The sequence below is a fragment of the Desmodus rotundus genome, chromosome 6, assembly GCF_022682495.2.
Source record: "Desmodus rotundus isolate HL8 chromosome 6, HLdesRot8A.1, whole genome shotgun sequence".
NCBI lineage: Eukaryota > Metazoa > Chordata > Mammalia > Chiroptera > Phyllostomidae > Desmodus > Desmodus rotundus.
Window position 1 is genome coordinate 45,548,249 of NC_071392.1, and position 22,011 is coordinate 45,570,259.

The 22,011-nt window shown below is 37.2% G+C and overlaps 1 protein-coding gene across 1 annotated transcript in view; it reads right to left on the minus strand.

Annotated features, from left to right (window-relative positions):
- The window catches only part of RELN (reelin), a 581,497-nt gene that overhangs the window by 482,871 nt on the left and 76,615 nt on the right, over window positions 1-22,011 (minus strand). Inside the window, exon 2 of the mRNA XM_024557430.3 lies at window positions 11,935-12,045. Coding sequence (XP_024413198.2) covers window positions 11,935-12,045 — 111 coding nt within the window. The remainder of the gene's footprint in view (window positions 1-11,934; window positions 12,046-22,011) is intronic.

The window sequence follows — 22,011 nt, forward strand, 5'->3', positions numbered from 1 at the left end:
CACTTATTCTCTACTTAAAATATGATATGATTAACTGGATATTAGGGAGAAAGGATTAAAAGGAAAAAATCTTAGATCTATTCATAATGCTTTCCCCCAAACCTGGATTTCATCAAATCTTGCCATCTTAAGAGTTGTATAATTTAACAAGTGATTGGATTGAGGATGCCTAATTATTATAGAAAAATAATAAATGAAACACATAGGAAATTACAAATAAGCAAAAAAACTGCTAAAATGGTTGCTGTATTAGCTGAGTAAAATTAGCCCAGAACTGCAAAGCACAAAAGTTTAATTTATGCAAGCTCTAACAATTTGAAGTGTGACTGCTACTAATCAGACCTGCAAATGCAATTCTCAGGTTTTAGAGCCAGAATATCAAGAATGTAGTAAAATGCTTTTAGGGCCAGAATACTAAATATTGAGTAAAATGCATTTCAGCCTCTGAAAAATGAACGATTTTGTATGAAAGAATATTCAAATATCCCTTTATTGAGCAACCACAATGAGCCTTGAAGATTTACATGATTGAACTGGAATTCAATGCCAAAGACAAGAGGGAAGTATTTTTTTTTTCCTGGGATGCACAAAGAGATATCCATAATTAAACATCACACTTCCCTAGGGCAGCATGATTTCTTATATTGACAAGCAAAATGAGGTATTTCAAATCACACTTTGCTGGCATACAGTCATCTTTTGCATAACTATTGTTTTAATGTATTTCTGGCTATTAGGCATTTGTCTGTATTTGGTCAGTGAGGCATGCATTTTAAAGACTGTTGGTTTTGCATAAAAGGTTGTAGTTGTTAGTGGAATTACATTTATGCAACAGTATCTTAAGAATAATTATGGCCTTATTTTGGTTCATCATACACATATTTTATATTGAAAGGAGTGTGGCTATAACTTCAGTGAAATTAGTACATTAAAATTAACTCGAAGTGGAAAAACTTTCAGAAGTACCTTTTTAGATTCATCTCTATGCTTTTTTACTTTGCCTTATTTGTCACAGCTACTTAAACACATTAACATCACGCACTAATCCTATGATGTGTTGGGAAAATGCCAAACAAATCATGTTTGCTTTACATTCCATTAAAGTCAGAGCCTAATGATAGATTATTCAATAACTCTTTTGTTCTAGATCAAAGAATGCCACATTATTTCAGCCTGACCCTACTACAACTACTGAAACTACCAAAGAACAGCATACTTTGACATTTTACCTTCTTAAGAGTTTCCTTTACTTTCTCACCAGCACCTAATCAAATTATATCTTTTCATTTTGTTCTTAAATTGTAAAGAATGTATTAAACTTAAATCAAATACCAAAAAATCAATGTGCATTTGTTCCAAAAAATGACCATTTATCTAAAAAGACATTTTCCCTCCTGCTAGTTTTTGGGTGGGGAGATGCATTCTTTCTTCTTTTATAAAAGGTGGTTAAGAAGAGGCTTGCTGACATGCATTTGTGCAGAAACCTTGAGAAAGAATGCATAAGAGTACATTTTTTGAGACCTTACATGCACTGAGGCCTTGCATGTTTACTTTAATATTTAATATTTAGTTCATCTTGGAATAGAATTTTTTCCATTACCATGTATCCCCCTTATATCCTCTTCCAACTCCACCCACCCCCTTCCTCCCTCAATCACCACACTGTTGTTCATGTCCATGAGTCCTTTCTCTTTTTTGCACAATCCCTCCACACCTCAACCTCCCCTCTGGACCCAGAGCTGTCAACCTGCTTTCTATCTATGAGTCTGACTCTGTGTTGCTTGTTAGTTCAATTTGTTCATTAGATTCCACATATGAGTGGAATCATATGGTATTTGTCTTTCTCTGACTCACTTACTTCACTTAGCATAATGTTCTCCAGGTCCATCCATACTGTTGCAAAGGGTAAAATTTTCTTCTTTTTTATGGATGATGGCATTTCATTGTGTAAATGTACCATGGTTGTTTTATATACTCATCAAAAACATTATCTATGAATATGCAGACACGGTTCACCTTCTCATGCAACCACAGAGAGACTTACAACTATTCCTCAAAACAAATAACAACCAGAAGCATCAGAAAATTGAGCTGTATGAAGTCCCACAACCAAGGATTTAAAAAAGCCATATACATCCACACAGGTAGGAGGGGTGGGGTCGTAGAGACAGATGGAAAAGCACAGAGATCTAGTGTGGTGTGGAGGGGTGGCTACAGTGGTGGTAGAATGGGCAAGCCCACATTCATGTGTGGTGGATAAGAATCAGGGGGAATACCTTTGGGGAGCAAGCAACCCCAGACCTAGGCCAGACTGCAGAGTCCAGGGCTCCAGAACCAGAAAGATAAATCCTAATAAATTTTGGCTGTAAAAATCAGCGGAGGTTGGGGTGGTGGAAGAAACTGCTGGATTTTCAGGAGAGTCCTTTTAAAAGGCCCACATAGAGTTAGAATGTATGAAAACCCACCCACTCTGGGATTCACCTGTGCAACATCTGGAAGGGCACAAGTCACATAAAGGAAGTGGGTGAAATGACTGGAAATAGAGCAAGTTCTGGGAAAACCTCAAGAAGCCAGGCAGCAGCATTGTCCCCTCTCTGAGCCTTCCCCCAAAATATAGTCACAACGTGGTGAAGTGAGTTGCCCCACCATGGCAATTACCTAAGGCACTGTCTCACAGAATTTACAAGTATCTTTTACAGAGAGTCAATGCAGCTCTACCTAACACACTGAAACAAGCACAGGGAGGCTGCTGAGTTGAGGAGACAAAGAAATATGGCTCAAATGAAAGAACAGAACAAAACCCCAGAAAAAGAACTAAACAAAATGGAGATAACCAACCTATCAGATGCAGATTTCAAAACACTGGTGATCAGGATGCTCAAAGAGTTCATTGAGTACAGCAAAAACATAAGGGAAGAAATGAAGGTTATGCTAAGTGAAATAAAACCTACAGGATACCAAGAGCACCATAGAATCAAACCAACAGTTTTGGAACACAAGGAAGGAAAAAGCATTCAATCAGAACAACAGGAAGAGATAATAATTCTAAAAAATGAGGATAGGCTTAGGAACCTATGGGACTTTAAACATACCAACATCTGAATCATAAGGATGCCAGAAGGAGAAGAGGAAGAGCAAGAAATTGAAAACTTATTTGAAAAAATAATGAAAGAAAACTTCCTTAATTTGGTGAAGGAAATAGACATACAAGTCCAGGAAGCACAGAGAATCCCAAACAAGTTGGACCCAAAGAGGACCACAACAAGACACATCATAATTAAAATGCCAAAGGTTAAAGATAAGGAGAGAATCTTAAAAGCAGCAAGAGAAAAGCAGAGGGTTACCTACAAACACTACCAATTGATTTCTCAAAAGAAACTTTGCAGGCAAGAAGGGACTGGCAAGAAGTATTCAATGTGATGAAAAGCAAGGACCTACCACCTAGATTACTCCATCTAGCAAAGTTATCATTTAGAATGAAAGGGCACATAAAGTGCTTCCCAGACAGGGTAAAGCTAAAGGATTTCATCATCACCAAACCATTATTACATGAAATATTGAAAGGACTTATTTAAGAAAAAGAAGATCAAAACGATGAGCATTAAAAGGGCAACAAATTCAAAACTATCAACAACTGAATCTAAAAAAAAACACCAACAAACTAAGCAAACACCAGAATAGGAACAGAATCATTGATATGGAGATCACATGGAGGGTTATCATGTGGGGAGGAGGGGAGAGAATGGGGGGAAAGGAGCAGGGATTAAGAAGTATAATTGGTAGGTACAAAATAGGGAGGGGGAAGTTAAGAATAGTATAGGAGATGGAGAAGCCAAAGAATTTATATGTATGACCCATGGACATAAACTAAGTGGGGGAATTGATGGAGGGAAGGGGGATACCAGGTAGAGGGAGGCAAAGGGGTAAAAATTGGGACAACTGTAATAACATAATCAATAAAATATATTTAAAAGCATTATTTATGAAGATTAACTGTTTAATAATATTCAGGTATTTATTAAATTTATTTTTTATTTTTATATTTTTAATATTTTTATATTTTTTATTTCTTTTCACCTTAAAATTTTTTTCACATTTTTTTATTGTTGTTCAAGTACAATTGTCTCCATTTGCCCTCACCAATCCCCCCACCCCAGGTATCCCCACTTCCCACCCTTGATCCTATCCCATTTTGGTTTTGTCCATGTGTCCTTTATACATGTTCCTGAAAACCCTTCCACCTTTCCCCCCCATTATCCCCTCCCACATCCCCTCTGGTTACTGTCAGTTTGTTCTTAATTTCAATGTCTCTGGTTATATTTTGCTTGATTGTTTGTTTTGTTGATTAGGTTCCACTTATAGGTGAGATCATATGGTATTTGTCCCTCACCGCCTGGCTTATTTCACTTAGCATAATGCTCTCCAGTTCCATCCATGCTGTCGCAAAGGGTAGGAGCTCCTTCTTTCTTTCTGCTGTATAGAATTCCATTGTGTAAATTCACCATAGCTTTTTGATCCACTCATTCACTGATAAGCACTTAAGTTGCTTCCAACACTTGGCTATTGTAAATTGTGCTGCTATGAACATTGGGTGCATAGGTTCTTTTGAATTGGTGTTTCAGGGTTCTTGGGGTATAATCCCAGCAGCGGAATTGCCAGGTCAAAAGGCAGTTCCATTTTCAGTTTCCTGAGGAAATTCCATACTGTTTTCCACAGTGGCTGAACCAGTCTGCATTCCCACCAACAGTGCACTGGGGTTCCCTTTTCTCCACATCTTCTCCAACACTTGTTGTTTGTTGATTTGTTTATGATGGCCATTATTACCAGTGTGAAATGCTATCTCATTGTGCTTTTAATTTCATTATCAAGGTAATTTAGCACTATCATGTTAATACACAGTTATTTGGATATCACTGAAACTTTAAAAAGGTCTCATGTATCTATCCATCCACATAAAAATCATGTCCTATAAAAATGGCAAGTGACCATATAAAAATGGAAGGACACCTGAACATTTGATTATGGAAGTCAGACCACCATCAAGGAGCTTCAAACTCAGAACCCTCTTCAGACCATCTCAATAACCAATGATGGGAAGACTGTTTAAAATTTAAGCTAATCAGAATACATTCTAACTGAAGTGAAACTGCCTTTATAGCTTTCAGAGTCACCACCACACAAAGTATCTTAAAGCCTGGGTGTCCTAAATAATTTCTAACATTTCAATCTTAGGTTTTTGTTTGGCTTAACTAGCTGAAATCTGAGGCAATGTGATACATTTATTTCATATGTTCTTCCAAATGTGATTACAACATGCTTATGAATGATATTTAATGATTTTTCTTACTTAAAGCATCCATTTTGACAAATGATAGTTACTTCATTTGGCCAAGTCTTCTCAAAACATATGGATCTGTAAACTCCAGATTAATTCCACCTGAGAACATTTCTTTTTCCTCAAAGAAAGAATATAAAAGTTCTGGACTGGGAAAATCAGCTGCTTTGGTTATCAAGATTTATAATTTTGGAATACTGAGTTTTACTGAGTGGTTTCTATGTGCTAGGGCTTTATATAAACCAACTCCTTTAATCCTCATGACTACTCAACATGTTATGAAGCAGGTGCCATTATCATCACCTTTTCACAGATGAGGAAATTAAGCTTAGAGAAGTTAAGCAATTTGGCTGAGGCACAGGGCTAAAATAATTGGGGACTGAATCTTCAAGCAGGTTTGTATGACTCCACAGCCCAGACTTTACCCTTCCATATACCGTTCCTTCTTATTGCCAATGCCAGCCTCCACTTGGACTCCTCACATACCCTACCACATCAGAACCATTCACCACATCAGTCTTTTTGCATTCATTCATGGACCCTACAGCCTTCAGTTTGTTCTCCATGCTGACCTCAGAGTGATAGTTTTAAGATGAAAACCTGCCCAAGTCACTTCTCAGGCTAAAGTCCTCAATAGCTTCCCTTTCTCAAGATTCTGAATGGTCTGGCTCTGGCCTCCTATCCAGCCTTATCACTTCCCTCTTGATGCCTGACCCAGTTTGAACATAGCTAGTCTCTTCCTACCCTGAGACCTTTAGATCTACTCTTCCCTCCTTCAGGTATCCTGTGCATCAACTTCCACAGACTTTTAGCTAACTAATTCCTACTCATTCTTCACATCTCACCTCAATACCACTTCTTCAGTAAAGCTTTTACTAACTACACCCCATTTTAGCCCAGGTTAGATCAGTTTCTCTGTCCTACCCTTTCCCAGCATTCAGTACTTCTCCTAGCTACTTAGCCTTTAGCAAGATTTACTATTATATATTTACATGGTCATTTAAATATTATAAATATATTATATATTTATACATATATATAAAATTCAAATTTAACTGGATGTCTAGTAAATTTTTGTTAAATCTGGCAATCCTACTAGTGGGTCCTGTTGTAACACAAGAGGTAGTAGTATGTTATATACAGGGTAGGACAAAAGTAGGTTTACAGTTGTGAGTACAAGAAATAAAGTTTATTCTTGTATTATTATTTATGATTTACTATATTATTTTCCATATAAACAACTGTAAATTATGTACCTATTTTCCCACCCTGCATATTACTTACCTATATAATCATAACTGAACTTTCACCTCTGCATAGCACAAAAAGAGTGGGGCTAAAAAAGTGGAATTTTTAAACCTAAGAAGAATTTTTCTTATTATTTTTTTGTTATTTTATTACAGTTGTCCCAATTTTTCCCCCTTTGCTCTCCTCCGTCCATCCCACATCCCTGCTCCTGCAGTCAATTACCATACTGTTGTCCATGTCTGTGGGTCATTCATATGTGTTCTTTGAATAGTCCCTTCCCCTTCTTTCCACCACTATCCCCCTCCCCCCTCCCCTCTAGCCACTGTCAGTCTGTTCCATGTTTCCATGCCTGTGGTTCTATTTTGTTCATCAGTTTATTTTGTTGATTAGATTCCTCTTATAGGTGAGATCATATGGTATTTGTCTTTCACCATCGGACTTATTTCACTTAGCATAATATTCTCCAGTTCCATCCATGCTGTCACAAAAGGTAGGAGTTCCTTCTTTCTTCCTGCTGCATAGTATTCTATTGTGCAGATGTACCACAGTTCTTTGATCCATTCATTTACCAATGGGCACTTAGGCTGTTTCCAGCACTTGGCTATTGTAAATAATTCTGCTATGAATATAGGGGTGCATAAGTTCTTTAGAATGGTTATTCGGGATTCTTAGGGTATATTCCCAGCAGGAAAATCACTGGGTCAAATGGCAGTTCCCTTTTAAATTTTTTGAGGAAATTCCATACTGTTTTCCACAGTGACTGCACAAGTCTGCATTCCCACCAACAGTGCACTAGGGTTCCCTTTTCTTTACATCCTCACCGGTGTTTGTTTCTTGATTTGTTAATGATAGCCATTCTGACCAGTGTGAGGAGATACCTCATTTTGTGGTTTTAATTTGCATCTCTCTGATGGCTAGTGATGTTGAGTATCTTTTCGTATGTCTCTGGGCCCTCTGAATGTCCTCCTTGGAGAAATGTCTATTCAGGTCCTTTGCCAATGTTTTAATTGGATTGTTTATCTCCCTGATGTTGAGTCATGTGAGTTCTTTATATATTTTGGAGATTAAACCTTTATCCAGTGTATCATTGACAAGTATGTTATTCCATATGGTCAGTTCCCTTTTTATTTTGACAATGGTTTCTTTAGTCATGCAGAATCTTTTTAATTTGATGTTGTTCCATTTGTTTATTTTTTCCTTTATTTCCCTTGCCCTAGGAGATATATCAGCAAATATATTGATACATGGGGTATCTGAAATTTTCCTGCCTATGTTTTACTCTATGACTTTTATGGTATCGTGATTTATATTTAAGTTTTGTATCCATTTTGAGTTTATTCTGGTGTATGGTGTAAGTTAGTATTCTAGGGGGTTTTTGTTTGTTTGTTTGTTTTTACATGTACCAGTCTAGTTCTCCCAACACCATTTATTAAAGAGGATATTTTTATTCCATTGGATGCTCCTTCCCTATTTGTCGAATATTAATTGAACATAGAGTCATGGGTCTATTTTTGAGCTCTCTATTCCATTCCATTGATCTATGTGTCCATTCTTATACCAGTACCAGACTGTTTTGATTACAGTGGCCTTATAGTAGAGTTTCATATCAGGTATTGTGATCCCTCCTACTTTTTCTTCTTTCTCAAGATTGCTGAGGGTATTTGGGGTCTTTTTTGGTTCCATATAAATTTTTGAAATATTTGTTCTAGATCTGTGAAATATGCCACTGATATTTTAAAAGGAATTGCATTGAATCTATAGATTGCTTTGGGTAGTATGGACATTTTAATGATGTTAATTCTTCCAATCCATGAACACAGTATGTACTTCCATTTATTTGTGTCTTCCTTCATTTCTTTCTTCAGTGTTCTGTAGTTTTTCTGAGTACAGTTTTTACCTCCTTGGTTAAATTTATTCCTAGGTACTTCATTTTTCTTGTTGCTATAGTAAATGGGATATTTTTCTTAGTTTCTCCTTCTGATGTTTCATTGCTGGTATATAAAAATGCCATCAATTTCTGAATATTGACCTTGTATCCCACTATTTTGCCAAATTCACTTATTATGTCTAGTTTTTTTGTAGAGACAATAGGATTTTCTATGTACACTATCATGTCATCTGAAAATAATGACAGTTTTACTTCCTGTTTTCTAATTTGAATGCCTTTTCTTTTTCTTGTCAGATCACTGTGGCTAAAACTTCCAGTACTATGTTGAATAAGAGTGGTGAAAGTGAACACCCATGTATTGTTCCTGATCTTAGGGGGAAAGCTTTTATTTTTTGCCCATTGAGTATAATGTTAGCTGTAGGTTTCTTGTATATGGTTTTTATTATGTTGAGGTATCCTCCCTCTATTCCCACTTTTCTTAGTGCTTTTATTGTAACTGCATGCTGGAGAAGCTTTTTTTCTCGAGGATTAGACCATAGAAGTAGTTACCAATAGACTGTACATCTTACATGGGAGTTTTTTAAAATAAGGCAAATTCTCAATGTCAAGTAATTTAGCATGATGAATAAATGACTTACAGATTCCTTTAAGCCCTAAGCTATGGAGTTCATCTTGGGCCAGCAGACTGACAATGCAGCATCAACATTATTACTCTGGCATAACTGGAACTGACACACACAGAAGAGGTACTCTTTCATGTATCAAAAGTAGTATAAATTATTTATTTAATAAATACCCCAGAAAAAATAAAACTTTGAACATATGACCACCTTTGAAAATGCAATTCTTTCTTCTCACATCAATGTAGGAAGTCTTGTAAAGCTTTCCAATATTAGAGTAAGATCAGGGATTTCATGTCTTATATAGAGTAATACAGTAAATTTCCATTTTTATGCTTAATAGGGTTTGTTTGTCATGTTTACAGGTATTACAGATTATGAGTAAAGTAAAGATTTCCAAATTGAAAAATCAATAACCATTGTATAGCGTCCAGTCTCTCCACATAAAGTAACCTACTGGAGAGTTGTGGCCAAAATGGAGGTGTAGGTAGAAACCCTTCACTTATTTGCACAACCAAAAGGAGGATAACAACCAATTTAAAATCAAGAAACAACCAAAAGCACTAGAAAATCAAACTGCATGGAACTCTGACAACCAAGGAATTAAAGACAAAATCACCACAGCAACCAAATGGGTAAGGTGCAGACCGAGTGGGCCAACTCAGAAATACCTCCATTACGGGTGGACTGTGAGGGCGGGGCTGGCTGCTGAGCTGGGTGGCCTGTGTGGGAGGGCTTGACTTAAGGGGAAAACTGAGACCCAGAGCTGACTATGGGCTACAGCTGGGGATGCTGCACTGGGGGTTCTCCCAGTCTCACTTGAGAGTTCATTGAAAAGTGCGCTAGAGATGAGCAGGCAGGCAGGCCGCACTGTTCCCTCTCTGCGCACCCCCCACCTACCCCGCAATGCTGTAGCTAGCAAAGTGGGTTGCTCTGCCTGGGTGAATACCTAAAGCCCCACCCCCGTACAATTTAACCAGTGCCCTAACAAAGAAATAGGGTCCAAATGAAAGAACAGAGCATAACCTCAGAAAGACAACTAAGCAAGGAGGAGATCGCCAACCTATCTGATGGAGAATTTAAAGCCATGGTAACCAAAATGCTCACAGATCTGATTGAGCTTGGTTGAAAAATGAAAGAACAAATGAAAGAAACCCAAAATGAAATAAAGCAAAATATTCAGGGAACGAACAGTGACAGGAAGGAAATCAGGACTCAAAGCAACAATTTGGAACAAAAAGAAGAAATAAATATCCAACCAGATTGGAATGAAGAAACAAGAATCCAAAAAAATGAAGAGAGGCTGAGGAATCTCTGGGACAACTTGAAGCATTCCAATATCTGAATTATAGGGGTGCCAGAAGGAGAAGAACAAGAAATTGAAAACTTATTTGAACAAATAATGAAGGAAAACTTCCCCAATCTGGTGAAGGAAATAGACTTCCAGGAAGTCCAGGAAACCCAGAGAGTTCCAAAGAAGTGGGACCCAAAGAAGAACACACCAAGGGACACACCAAGGGACACACCAAGGCATATCATCATTAAGTTACCCAAGATTAAAAACAAAGAGAAAATCCTAAAGGAAGCAAGGGGAAAGGAAAGAGTTACCTACAAAGGGGTATGAATTAGGATATCAGCTGATTTCTCAAAAGAATCCTTGCAGGCAAGAAGGGGCTAGAAAGAAGTATTTGAAGTCATGAAAGGCAAGGACCTACATCCAAGATTACTCTATCCAGCAAACCTTTCATTTAAAATGGAAGTGCAGGTAAAGTTTCCTGCACTTCCCAGATAAGTGCAGCTTCCCACATAAGGTCAAGCTGGAGGAGTTCATCAGCACCAAGCCATTATTATATGAAATGTTAAAAGGACTTATCTAAGAAAAAGAAGATAAAAATATGAACAGTAAAATGAAAACAAATTCACAACTATCAGCAAATGAACCTAAAGGGAAAGGAAAACGATGAAAACAAAAACTAAGCAAAGAACCAGAACAGGAACAGAATCAGAGAAATTGATATCACATCAATGGTTTTCAGTGGGGAAGAAGAAGGGAGGAATAGGGGGGGAAATGTACAGGGAAGAAGAAGCATAATTAGTAGGCATAAAATAGATGGGGAGAGATAAAAAAAAAAAAGGTATAGGAAACAGAGGACTCAAAGAACTTATATGTACAACCCATGACATGAACTAAGGGGTGGAGGGAATGCTGGAAGGTTGGGGAAGCAGGGTGGAGGGGGAAAAGGAGAAAAATTGGGAAAACTGTAATAGCATAATCAATAAAAAATACTTTAAAAAAAGTAATCTACCATGCCTCTGATTTAAGGACAATGGCTCCATATAAATGCCTTAAATATTAAATCACATTCTTTTATGAATACTCATGGAATTCAATTATTTAAATAATTATTACTATCTTCTATGTGTAATACTGAATGCTTACTTGCCAAACTTAACACAACACTTTTCACCCACTCCAGGATTTTAGGAACTATTTATAAAAATAGGATACTGAATAATTGCATGGGCATCAGAGTGAATTCCAATTCTAGCAACCTGAATGACAGCACAGAGAATATTCCATGAACCCACAGGGCCAAGGGTAATAGTGGCAGAGGAGGGAGAGTGGGATCTAGATGGTCACACCAAGATCATGCATGGTTGGCTGCACATTTACGTGGCTTATTTCAAGTCACCCAACTTCAAAAGCAAACACAAAAAAATCACTTCAGATTATTTTCTCTAAAATAATAAATTCATAATATTTTTAAACAGATTATTTCAAAAATAAGATGTCTAACTGTATAAAATATTGATTATTGATTTCTTATATCAGGATAGCTTACCAAATCCAAAAGCATTGGAACCTCCGATGCTCTGTGAAGCCTGCACACTTGTAGATGTGTATAGTCCTGTCACCAGCAAGCCATCAAAAAAGGTGCTTGTTGAAATAGTCACTGAAATACAGGGGGAAAAGAAAAGAAACCTCAATTAATACAGTCAGAATAATGAGATACATTTCTGAAGTGTTAGACATTGTCAAAATTTTTACTCATATTAATTTTTATGCTACCACTAATTAGTATTTTCTTTCCGCATATTACAAATTACAGAAGAGCAAGATTAAGCTCAGAACTCCATGTCTATAATTGCTAGTCCTAAATTTAGTACATCAGTCTTATCTGCATTCATTTGCACTTTTCCTAGCTATGTGCAAAATCATCTAAAAATAATGGAGTATTGAATAGCTAGTTTCCCCACCTCCACCAACACCCCTAAAGGCAGTCAAAGACATTGCTGAAGTTTTGGCATTGTGATGAAACACTTTTTGTTTTAAGTATTCTATACTGTGGGAAACAATCTTACATCAGCTGAAAGAAGATCAGTAAGATGCACTTATTGAGAGTCCACATTTCATAGATGAGTCCCTGCAACTTTTTGACAAAAGCAGACTAATTTGCATAAAGACGACCGGCCCTTTTCCTTATCAAAACAAGAGAGAAAGACCCCTATATTTTTTAAGTTTTATGCCAAAGTCTACAAAATGAGTCCACGAGGATTCATAACCAGAAAATAAGGGTGTTCCTGGGAAGAAAAGGTTTAAATTAAATGTATCTGTATGATACTCAGGTTGGATTTTAAAGATTTTATCTTGCTTACCACCCTAAAAAATTGATCATATTTTCCTCTTTGACATAATATTTTCTCCTGCATTGGTTTTATAAGACCAAGATGATGCCATTTGTAGGAAGCAGCTGCGAGAGAGTAATATTATTTTGGTAGTACACAGTTCAAGGCTATCATCAATGCTTGGTGGTGATAAGAAGAGTCACATTAACTTTGATGAGAATGTTTAAATTAAACTCCAAGAAATCTAGTGAGTACAGCTGAACGGTCTGAAACATCCATATTATGAAGAATAAAACAAGACACATATATCATTAGAATAGCCTGACCTCATGCTATCTCCAAAATGACATTGGATGTTGGAGTAAATCACCTTCATGTCCTTTAATAATAGCTAGTATTTTGAGTGCTGGCATGTTAAACTACAAGTAAACCACTCAGCTAGGCCTGGAGCTGAGTAGTTAACATGCATTATCTCATTTCATTATTGAAACATCTTTATAAAGGGGGTACTATTGTTATTCCCAGGATACAAATGAGGAATTTGTGGCACAAAACAATTAAGAACCTGTCCAGGGCCATCTGATACTATCTAAAATGGTATCTAAAAAATTTCTGATGCTGTTAACTTGTCTTCTCTCCCATTTCCTCTCTGTGTCCCCCAGATCCCAAAGGGGCAAAGTGGCTGCGGCCAAACCCTTATTTAATAACTTCTTTCCCAGATTATTGACATTCATGAGGATTATTTGAAGAAAAGGAAAGTGAAAACAATAAGAGTTAATATCACCATTATCAGAGAGAAAGAGGACCACGGACGGATGGCCAGGAGGTGACCCCATGTCATGGTGTACAAAGCCCTAGGGTGGGTAAGAGATGAATCTGCACACTGGGCATTCATCTGCTGCCACACGTTCTTGAGCAAAATTGCTTCATCTCTCAGAGTGTAAATCTCATCTACAGAATCACACCCTAATCATCAGCCCTCTGATTTGTTTACCCCAGATTCGCACAACTGGTCTACTGATGCCTTCATCCTTTGGTTCAGTGAGTTCACCTTGACTTAGGTAAAAAGAGTTTAAACTGTTTCTGTGCCCCATCTAAGGGTGTTAGAACCAAGTCACTTCCTGTTAAAGACTTCTGGACTCTAATCATAGCAGGTCAGACTCAATCTGCAGTTTCTCACTATGGACACATGGGACTCTGCTTTTACCCACGTCCTTTCCACTCCACTCTAGTCCAGTAAGATGGCAGCCACCATGTACTAATGTACAAGCACAGCCCTTGTGGACTCCTCTCCATTTCTGTATGCTTCTACTGTGGTTCTTATTTCCAAATCTGAAAAGTGTAAGGGTTTTGTGGGTTTATTTTATTTTATTTCTTTAAATTACTTTACTGTCAATTACGTTGTTTCTATTTTCCAATCCCACCTCCCTTCCCTGCTTCTATCCTCCCCCTTAGTTTTCTCCATGTGTCCTTTATAGTAGTTCCTGAAAACCCTTCCCCCTAATGTTCCCTCCCCCCTCCCCTCTGGCTATTGTTAGATTGTTCTTAATTTCAATGCCTCTGGTCATATTTTGTTTGCTTTTTTTGTTTGGTGGGTTTAGAAGTGAAGCAAACCTAACTTCAGTCTTATCCCCCTCTACCTCTGATCAGTGTGTGACCATGGGGCAAGTCTAAGATTCCTCATTTACAAAAGGGAATGATAATACTTTCAGATTTATTGTAAGAATGAAAAGAAACATATCCATCATCCCTCTATAAATGTGTCTACCTACTTAACATACTATCATGAATATAGCAACTAATCAATGGAAGTTAGTTCCCTTCCCCTGCCTTTCTCTTCCCTTCCTGAGACGAGGAATCCTTGACTGAACTCCTGACATCTGCCCCACCAGATGCCTGCACATACGCAATCACTGCACTGCCCACACCTGAGTTCTGCTGCCTGCCAGGATTCTCCACCTACCCCCAGTCCCCACTTGCACTGCTTCATTCTGACCACAGTCCACACCGAGCCTGAGCTGTGATCTCAGCGGGCCCAAGACAAGTGGCAAAGTGGCATCCCCAGCTTGTTATTAATTTGTGCACCCATCTTCTCAGTATCAATTTAAAACAGAGGCTAAATACTCTTGGAGAAAAGGCTGAGAAAAAAAAAAGAAGCATGTGTGGCAGCTCTCGGTCTTTCCTAACAGTTATTCAGTTCTCGTCTCAAACAGCTATTCTCTTCACAGCAAAACAAAACCCCTGCCATTCTACCATAACAACTGATAAATTCAAGTTATTGATGGCTTGCATATCTAGTGACGTTTCACCTAGGAAGAGATGTGCACCTAGGAAGCTGTCAGCATGGCCTGTAACTCACTTGGGTACTGAGCACATTTGGGTCTGCTGTGCCCCTAACATGTCCATCCAGGCCACTAATCCCTTGCCTGACCTCCCCTCTCATCTGCCACCCAATAGACCTCCAGACCCAGAGGATGAAGCAAACTCTGATCTTAACTCCTCCACACACCACAATGCCTGTTTCAGATCAGTGCTCTTCTTTACGTAGATGTTTGAGTGCTGAAGCACCAAGGTCTAGTGAAAATATCTCAGGAATAAGAAGACTGGATTTTATTTCCAATATTATCAATTTGCTAGGTCAGTTTGGGCAAGTTTTTCTCTCTGCTTGGTTCTATTCCTAGCAGTACAATTATTTGCTAACCTCATGACAAGGTGAGCTTAAATATGTGAGAAATAATGTTTAAACATTGACTGGCTTGGAAAAATGTAATTACTAAGAAAAAACACATTAATTTTAGTTTCTTTGCTTTAAATACCATCCATAAGCTGACTACTCCCAAATTTCAATCCCTAGTCCAGATCTCATCATATATCTGCTCCTCAACATCTCCACTTGGATGTCCAAGGAGACATCTCAACCTCAGCATAACCAACACTGAACACCCACCCCCTTCCTCAAGCCTGCTTTTGCTGTGGCCTTCCCTAACTCAGCTGATGGCATCACCAGCTTTCCTGCTGCTCAGACTAAAAACCTGAGCCAACTTTGGAATCACCTTCTCCCATACCCTACCTAAATCTAGTCCATCAGTGAATCCTGTTGGCTCTGCCTTTAGGTCATATCCAGAATCTCACCACTTATACCATGTTGTGAGCTACCAACATCTCTCCCATGGATTATTGCATTAGACATCAATGTGGTCTTCCTGGTTCTACTCTCCTCTCTCCACAGCCTATTTTCAGTATAAGAGTCAGAGAATGGGGGAAAAGGTACAGGGAATAAGAAGCATAAATGGTAGGTACAAAATAGACAGAGGGAGGTTAAGAATAGTATGGGAAATGAAGAAGCCAAAGAACTTATATGCACGACCCATGGACATGAACTAAGGGGTGGGGGGGAATGCTGGTGGGAGGAGGAGTGCAAGGTGGTGGGAAATAAAGGGGGGGGGAATGGGACAACTGTAATAGTATAACCAATAAAATACATTTTTAAAAGAGTCAGAGGAATTCTTTTAAAATATGTGTCAGATCATGTCACTCCTCTGCTTACAACTTTCTAATGCTCTAAGTCAAAGTCTTTACAGTCGCCTACATGGTCCTATGTGATGGGCCTCCATTCCTTCTTTGTTCTCATCTCCTTCTGCCCTCCTCCTGGCTCACTCCACTCCAGCCACATTAGCCTCTGTGGTGTAGCTCAGATAAGCCAAGTCTTCACAGTAGTCCTTTCCTCTGCATTGGACTCTCACCCTTCACATACCTAAGTGCCAATTCCCTTACCTTCAAGTCTCAGCTTAAGCCTTAACCACACTATTTATAACTGCAAATAACCCCCTGTCTCCCTGCCCCCACAATCCCTACATTCCCAAAGTCCCATATTTGGTTCTACTTCACCCTTTTGTTTCTGTAATTATTACCTTTAACACATTATACTGATTTACTTGCAATGGGTTTTGTTTTTATATTTATTGTCAGTCTCATTCTGCAGAATGTAAACTCCACCAAGGCAGATAGCTTAAGTGTCTGGAACAATTTGTGACAATTTTGGGTGTTCAAAAATATGTATTAAAATGTTTATTAAGGAATAACTCATTCTTACAAAAGTGTACAAGTTTGTCTTATATACCACTAATTTCCAGAGGAAAAATATGTTCTGAATCCTAGACTTTATATGTCACATGAATCCCACTTGGAAAAGCCACATGGAAAGAAAAGAAGACAGAGGGAAGTTGGTTATTTATATGTTTAAAATGTTTTCCAGAATGCAAGACGAATCAATGCAGAGACCAAGAGACAGCCAAGGAAATCTGCAAAAACAGCAGAGCAACTTAAGTACTTGTGTACATGTTCTCACATGCTGTATGTTTATACAAACCATCCAGAGAAAAGATTCCCTGTTAGAAACTGATTATAATCTATTTCTGGACCTGCTAGAGTTGAGAATTCAATGTATTTTGAAGGAAAAGTTATGTTTGCATTTGGAAAATGGTTGCTCTGTTGACACTGTGGAACAGCATCCCTTTCCCCCCTGTATATGGAAGTAATGCATAATCCATATGTGAACTGGTAATGAGTATCTTTTCACTAAGGAAGAGTCAATGTTGCCCAGACTCATAAGATGCAAGACATTACCTTCTAATCACCAGGTTTTCTTTTACTCAAAAAGAGAATGGGTCCAATTTCTGTATTTTAAAAACACCTGACATAGATTGGATTCCATGCTAGTTTGTAGGAAACTCCAGGAGATCTGAAGCCCATATATTTTTTTGAGGGTTTTATCAGGAAATATTTATTCAAATTTGAAATACATACAGCTTTTGATCTATTAATCTCCCTCTGGAAAGCCCATTCCCATGAAAAGAAAACTATTAGTATTTAAGGTTATAGGCACAATGATGACTATTTCAACATTGTTTCCAATAACAAATTTTGTTTTGTTTTTTTAAAACATTTTTTATTGTTGTTCAAGTATAGTTTTCTGCCTTCCCCCCCTCCCCACCACCCCAGCCCTCCCCACCTCCTGCCCCTGTTTCCACCCCCACCTCGTTATTGTACATATGTCCTTTATAGTTGTTCCTACAAACCCTTCACCTTTTCCCCCATTATCCCCTCCCTTCTCCCCTCTGGTCACTGTCAGCCTGTTCTCAATTTCAATGTCTTTGGCTATACTTTGCTTGCTTGTTCCTTTTGTTGATTAGGTTCCTGTTAATGGTGAGATCATATGGTGTTTGTCTTTCACTGCCTTGAAGCCCACATTTTTTTATTGACTGGAGCACTAGTAGTGAACACATGAGCAATCTGAGCAAGAGTTTATGCCAAGGATACTCTGACTTTGAAACTGTCAGGAGCACCCTTCTCTCTGCTTTTCTCTTTCGCTTTAACAAATGCTTCCACTTACCTCTATTTGCTGCCTCTGGTTAGTCTGTCAGGGTTTAAAAAGAAAAAAAAAGCCCCATAAAAACAAGTCATTGTTTCAGGTTTTGGGGCTGCTCTGGCTAGCTCTCCTTACCAAGTAATTCTGCATCATCAACTCCTGCCAGTTCTAGTTTTCATTTGGGGCCTCTCCCCTTGCCCTACCAAATCTTCATCTTTCCTCTCGATCAAGCTTCTCCAGACCCTTAACATTCACTGGCTGTTACTGTTCCTATGTGCCCTGACTTGATTTTTTTCCCTCTAATTCCACTGGAACTCACCCTTCAAGCACTATTTTAGTGTCTCTAGTCTTAGCTCATCATTTACATCTACAAACTGGTGCCACCCAGGCAATTGGGATAATCTTCTTGAAAGCAGAAGAGTGGCTTATGATAAAGGAATGGTTTACTATACATAGTACTAACATGGTCCATGATAGGAAAAAAAAACCAAACTGAAGCTCACATTTCTGAATGTAAAGTTATTTTAAAAATTATTTAAATATTTTAAATTTATATTTTATATAAACTAGACGGAAAACTTACAACTTTCATGGTTACCATACTATTTGGCCCATTAATGAAGCCAACTAAATAAAGACAAAGATATCTGTATCTAGTATTTTAAATAAACTATACATGAATCATAGGATTTTGTGTATATGTGTGAACAGATATGAATACTCATATGCAAATGCAAAATACACTGTCCTAATTCTCACTATAGATATTTTTGTAAGTTTTTGATATTCTGATTGTTACAGTCCCAAACTGGAGAGTTTCAAATGTGCCAAAGCTAATGTCATTTTAAAATGTTTTCTTTAAGTCCTGGCTGGGTGGCTCAGTTGGTTGGAGCATTGTCCTGTACACCAAAAGGATGCAGGTTCAATTCCTAACACATCACATAACTAGGTTGCAGGTTTGATCGCCGGTTGGGGCGCGTATGGAAGGCAACCGATTGACGTTTCTCTCTCATGTTGATGTTTCTCTCTCTCTAAAATCAATAAACATATCCTCAAGTGAGGATTAAAAAATGCTTCCTTAAAGGATTAGAAATATTTTATGAAACTACATTTGCATAAACAAAAGTTGCAATTAAAACATATAAGTTTGGGTACAATAGGGGAAAATTGCACAACATTTTTATATTTGAACTATCTTTAAGATAAACATTTGTTAGGACTACTTGTGTCTAATTGATATCTAACTAGCCCAGTTAATAAACAAACACTCCATTCTCTTTTCAAGATCATTAGCCAAATGCTCTAACTAATGTTAAGATGGGGAACAAATAATGTTTACAAGTGCCAATTCCCTTTCAGAGAAATGTACTATAAAGACGAATAACTGCTGAATGTAGGTGATGAGTATACAGGTAGACATTGTCTACTCTTAACTTTCATTTCAGAAAAATTTCATATAAAGATTGAGGTAAAGAAAGAAGTTTATCATAAACATGTATTATAAGCACACTTAGGATGAAGTCTAGAAGGTACATAATACATTCAGACTTTAAGAACTAAGCTATAAATAAAAACCTCTGTGAGCCAAGAACTGTTAGCACTATAATTTGGATTTTATTAATTAAAATGCAAAAGGAGATATTTAGAACTACTTCCCTATTAGTAAGATGTTTATAAACTCTACCTGACATTTTAGCAATTCTAAGTATTTTATACAAATTACAATATATCACTACATGGGATAGAACCCACAAAATCAGTTACCCATTTAGACACCAAAGGTTTATGCAAAGTCATAAAGTAATAGATTAGTGATTTTAAATAGGTAAACACCTAAACAATTCAGTCTGTCACATGACCTACTTCTTTTCATGGTTTTATAAATTTTCATGAAAAGTTTATAAAATTCTTCCCCAGAAAACGTTTTTGTCATAGAGTCAATTTTTATATCTTTTTATATTTTTGCATTAAAATGTTATACAAAAAAAAACTAGCTACTTCAATTATAGAGAAAAAAGCAGTATCAATATTTTGGATTGCAAGTAGAATTTTGAATTTACCAGCACAGAAATAAAGCAGTTATATTATTACCTGTAATTACAAAGCAAATGTGTCTTATCAGATCACAACATTCCCTTGTTCAACAAATATCTCTAGCTTCCTATCATACAGATTAAAATCCTGTTTCAATGCAGTTTTAAAGATCTTCAGTTTGTGTCCAGGATTAATCCCTCCAGTCAAATTTCCCCATTTCACCTGAAAACACCCTTTGATCCAGTTAAACTAGAACATCTTTACTTCCCTATCTCCTTGCCTTTCTTTAAAAAGCACCCCCTTTTTCCTTTGTTACAATCCTACCCACTCTTCAGTTACAGGCTCAATAATCTCTCACATGAAGTCCTTCCTGACCTCCTGGGGAAGCCCCCTCAGCCTCCTCAGTGATCCCATAGTTTTCAGGAATGGGGAACATTTGATCACACCCCACCTTCCACAGAGCTGGCTCAGAGGAGGTGCTCCATTGTTATAACATGAAAAAACATAAAAATAAAGTAAAAAATAACTGAGGATATAGTGTAGCAAACGTAACTGAAGTTGTCAAATTTAACATCTCTTCCACCTATACAAAAAAGACCAGTGTTATTTACAGAGGAATATGAAAATGGAGGTTTCTCCTGAAACAAAACAAAAAATAATAATAATTTTGAAATACAAAAGTGATAGTACTCAAAAAATCAGAAATGTCAGAGAAAATTTTGGTTAAATTTTACATTTAATCATAATTGTGTTTTTTTTGATATATATACTTTGTGGGTGAATATATATGCGTATTTTATGTATATACCAAATTAATCTTCCAGTAATTTTGTCACAAGACACTTATACCCTTATCCTCATTTTGAAGTTACTCTGCCATTTCCTGAAATAAAAAATAAAAAGGGATCAAAAGGCTGAGGAGGTTGTACATATCTCTCCCACATCTGTGTTAAATTGGCAATGAGCTTAGCGCCAGGAGTCTATGAATATGAATTGCTGGGTTGTGACAGCAGAATGAAAACATGATGTAGCGACACAATTCAATTCTTATCAGTGGCTCAAAGAGTACCTCTGTCTTGAAATGACTAATTACAGAGTCAGTTATTATCTATTACAGCTTATATTAACTGTTCCCAATAAGACCCTAATATCATTCTTGCAGAAAATCACTGTAAGATGAAAGTCTGAAGGAAAATAAATTTAGGCATTTAAAGCTGTTTGCATTTCATCCTAAAGCTTCTGGCCTGCAAATGCTCTATGGTCCATTAAATTTTGATCACTTCAAGCATATTCCATTACTACTCTATAGAAGAGACTTTTAATATGTGCAGAAGAGAAACATGTAAAATATGAAATGATGTTTCCATCCTTTTCAAGATGGCAAACATCAGAGGACAGCAAATTACAAAAATGTTGAAATTAAGTATTAGTAATGATGCACCGATTGCAGAGCTTCCATTTCTTAGTTTTATCTATTTTGAAAATGAAAAACACCAGCAGAACTAATATTATCAATATTTTTAAAATGCCACATTTTGCCTTGTGAACAGAAATTCATTTGCCTTTTGAATACAGAACAGATTAAATAGCCTGAGGAACAAACATATTACTCTGAAAATGAAATGAACTGAGTTTATTTGCTGCAAAATTTTATCAACATGGTGTGTTCAACAACTGATTCTTCTTTAAAGTGCTACCCATTCTGTGTACCAAATACAAACCATCTAAAATACATTATTATTTACATTCAAAACCTCTATAAGAACCTGACTGCTGAACTATACTTCTCATTGAATCCATTATTCCATTATGACATGGTTTTTATGCAGTTTTCAAATAGTAAACCAGGCATTTCAATAATATACTGAAACCAACAACAACCAATAAAAAA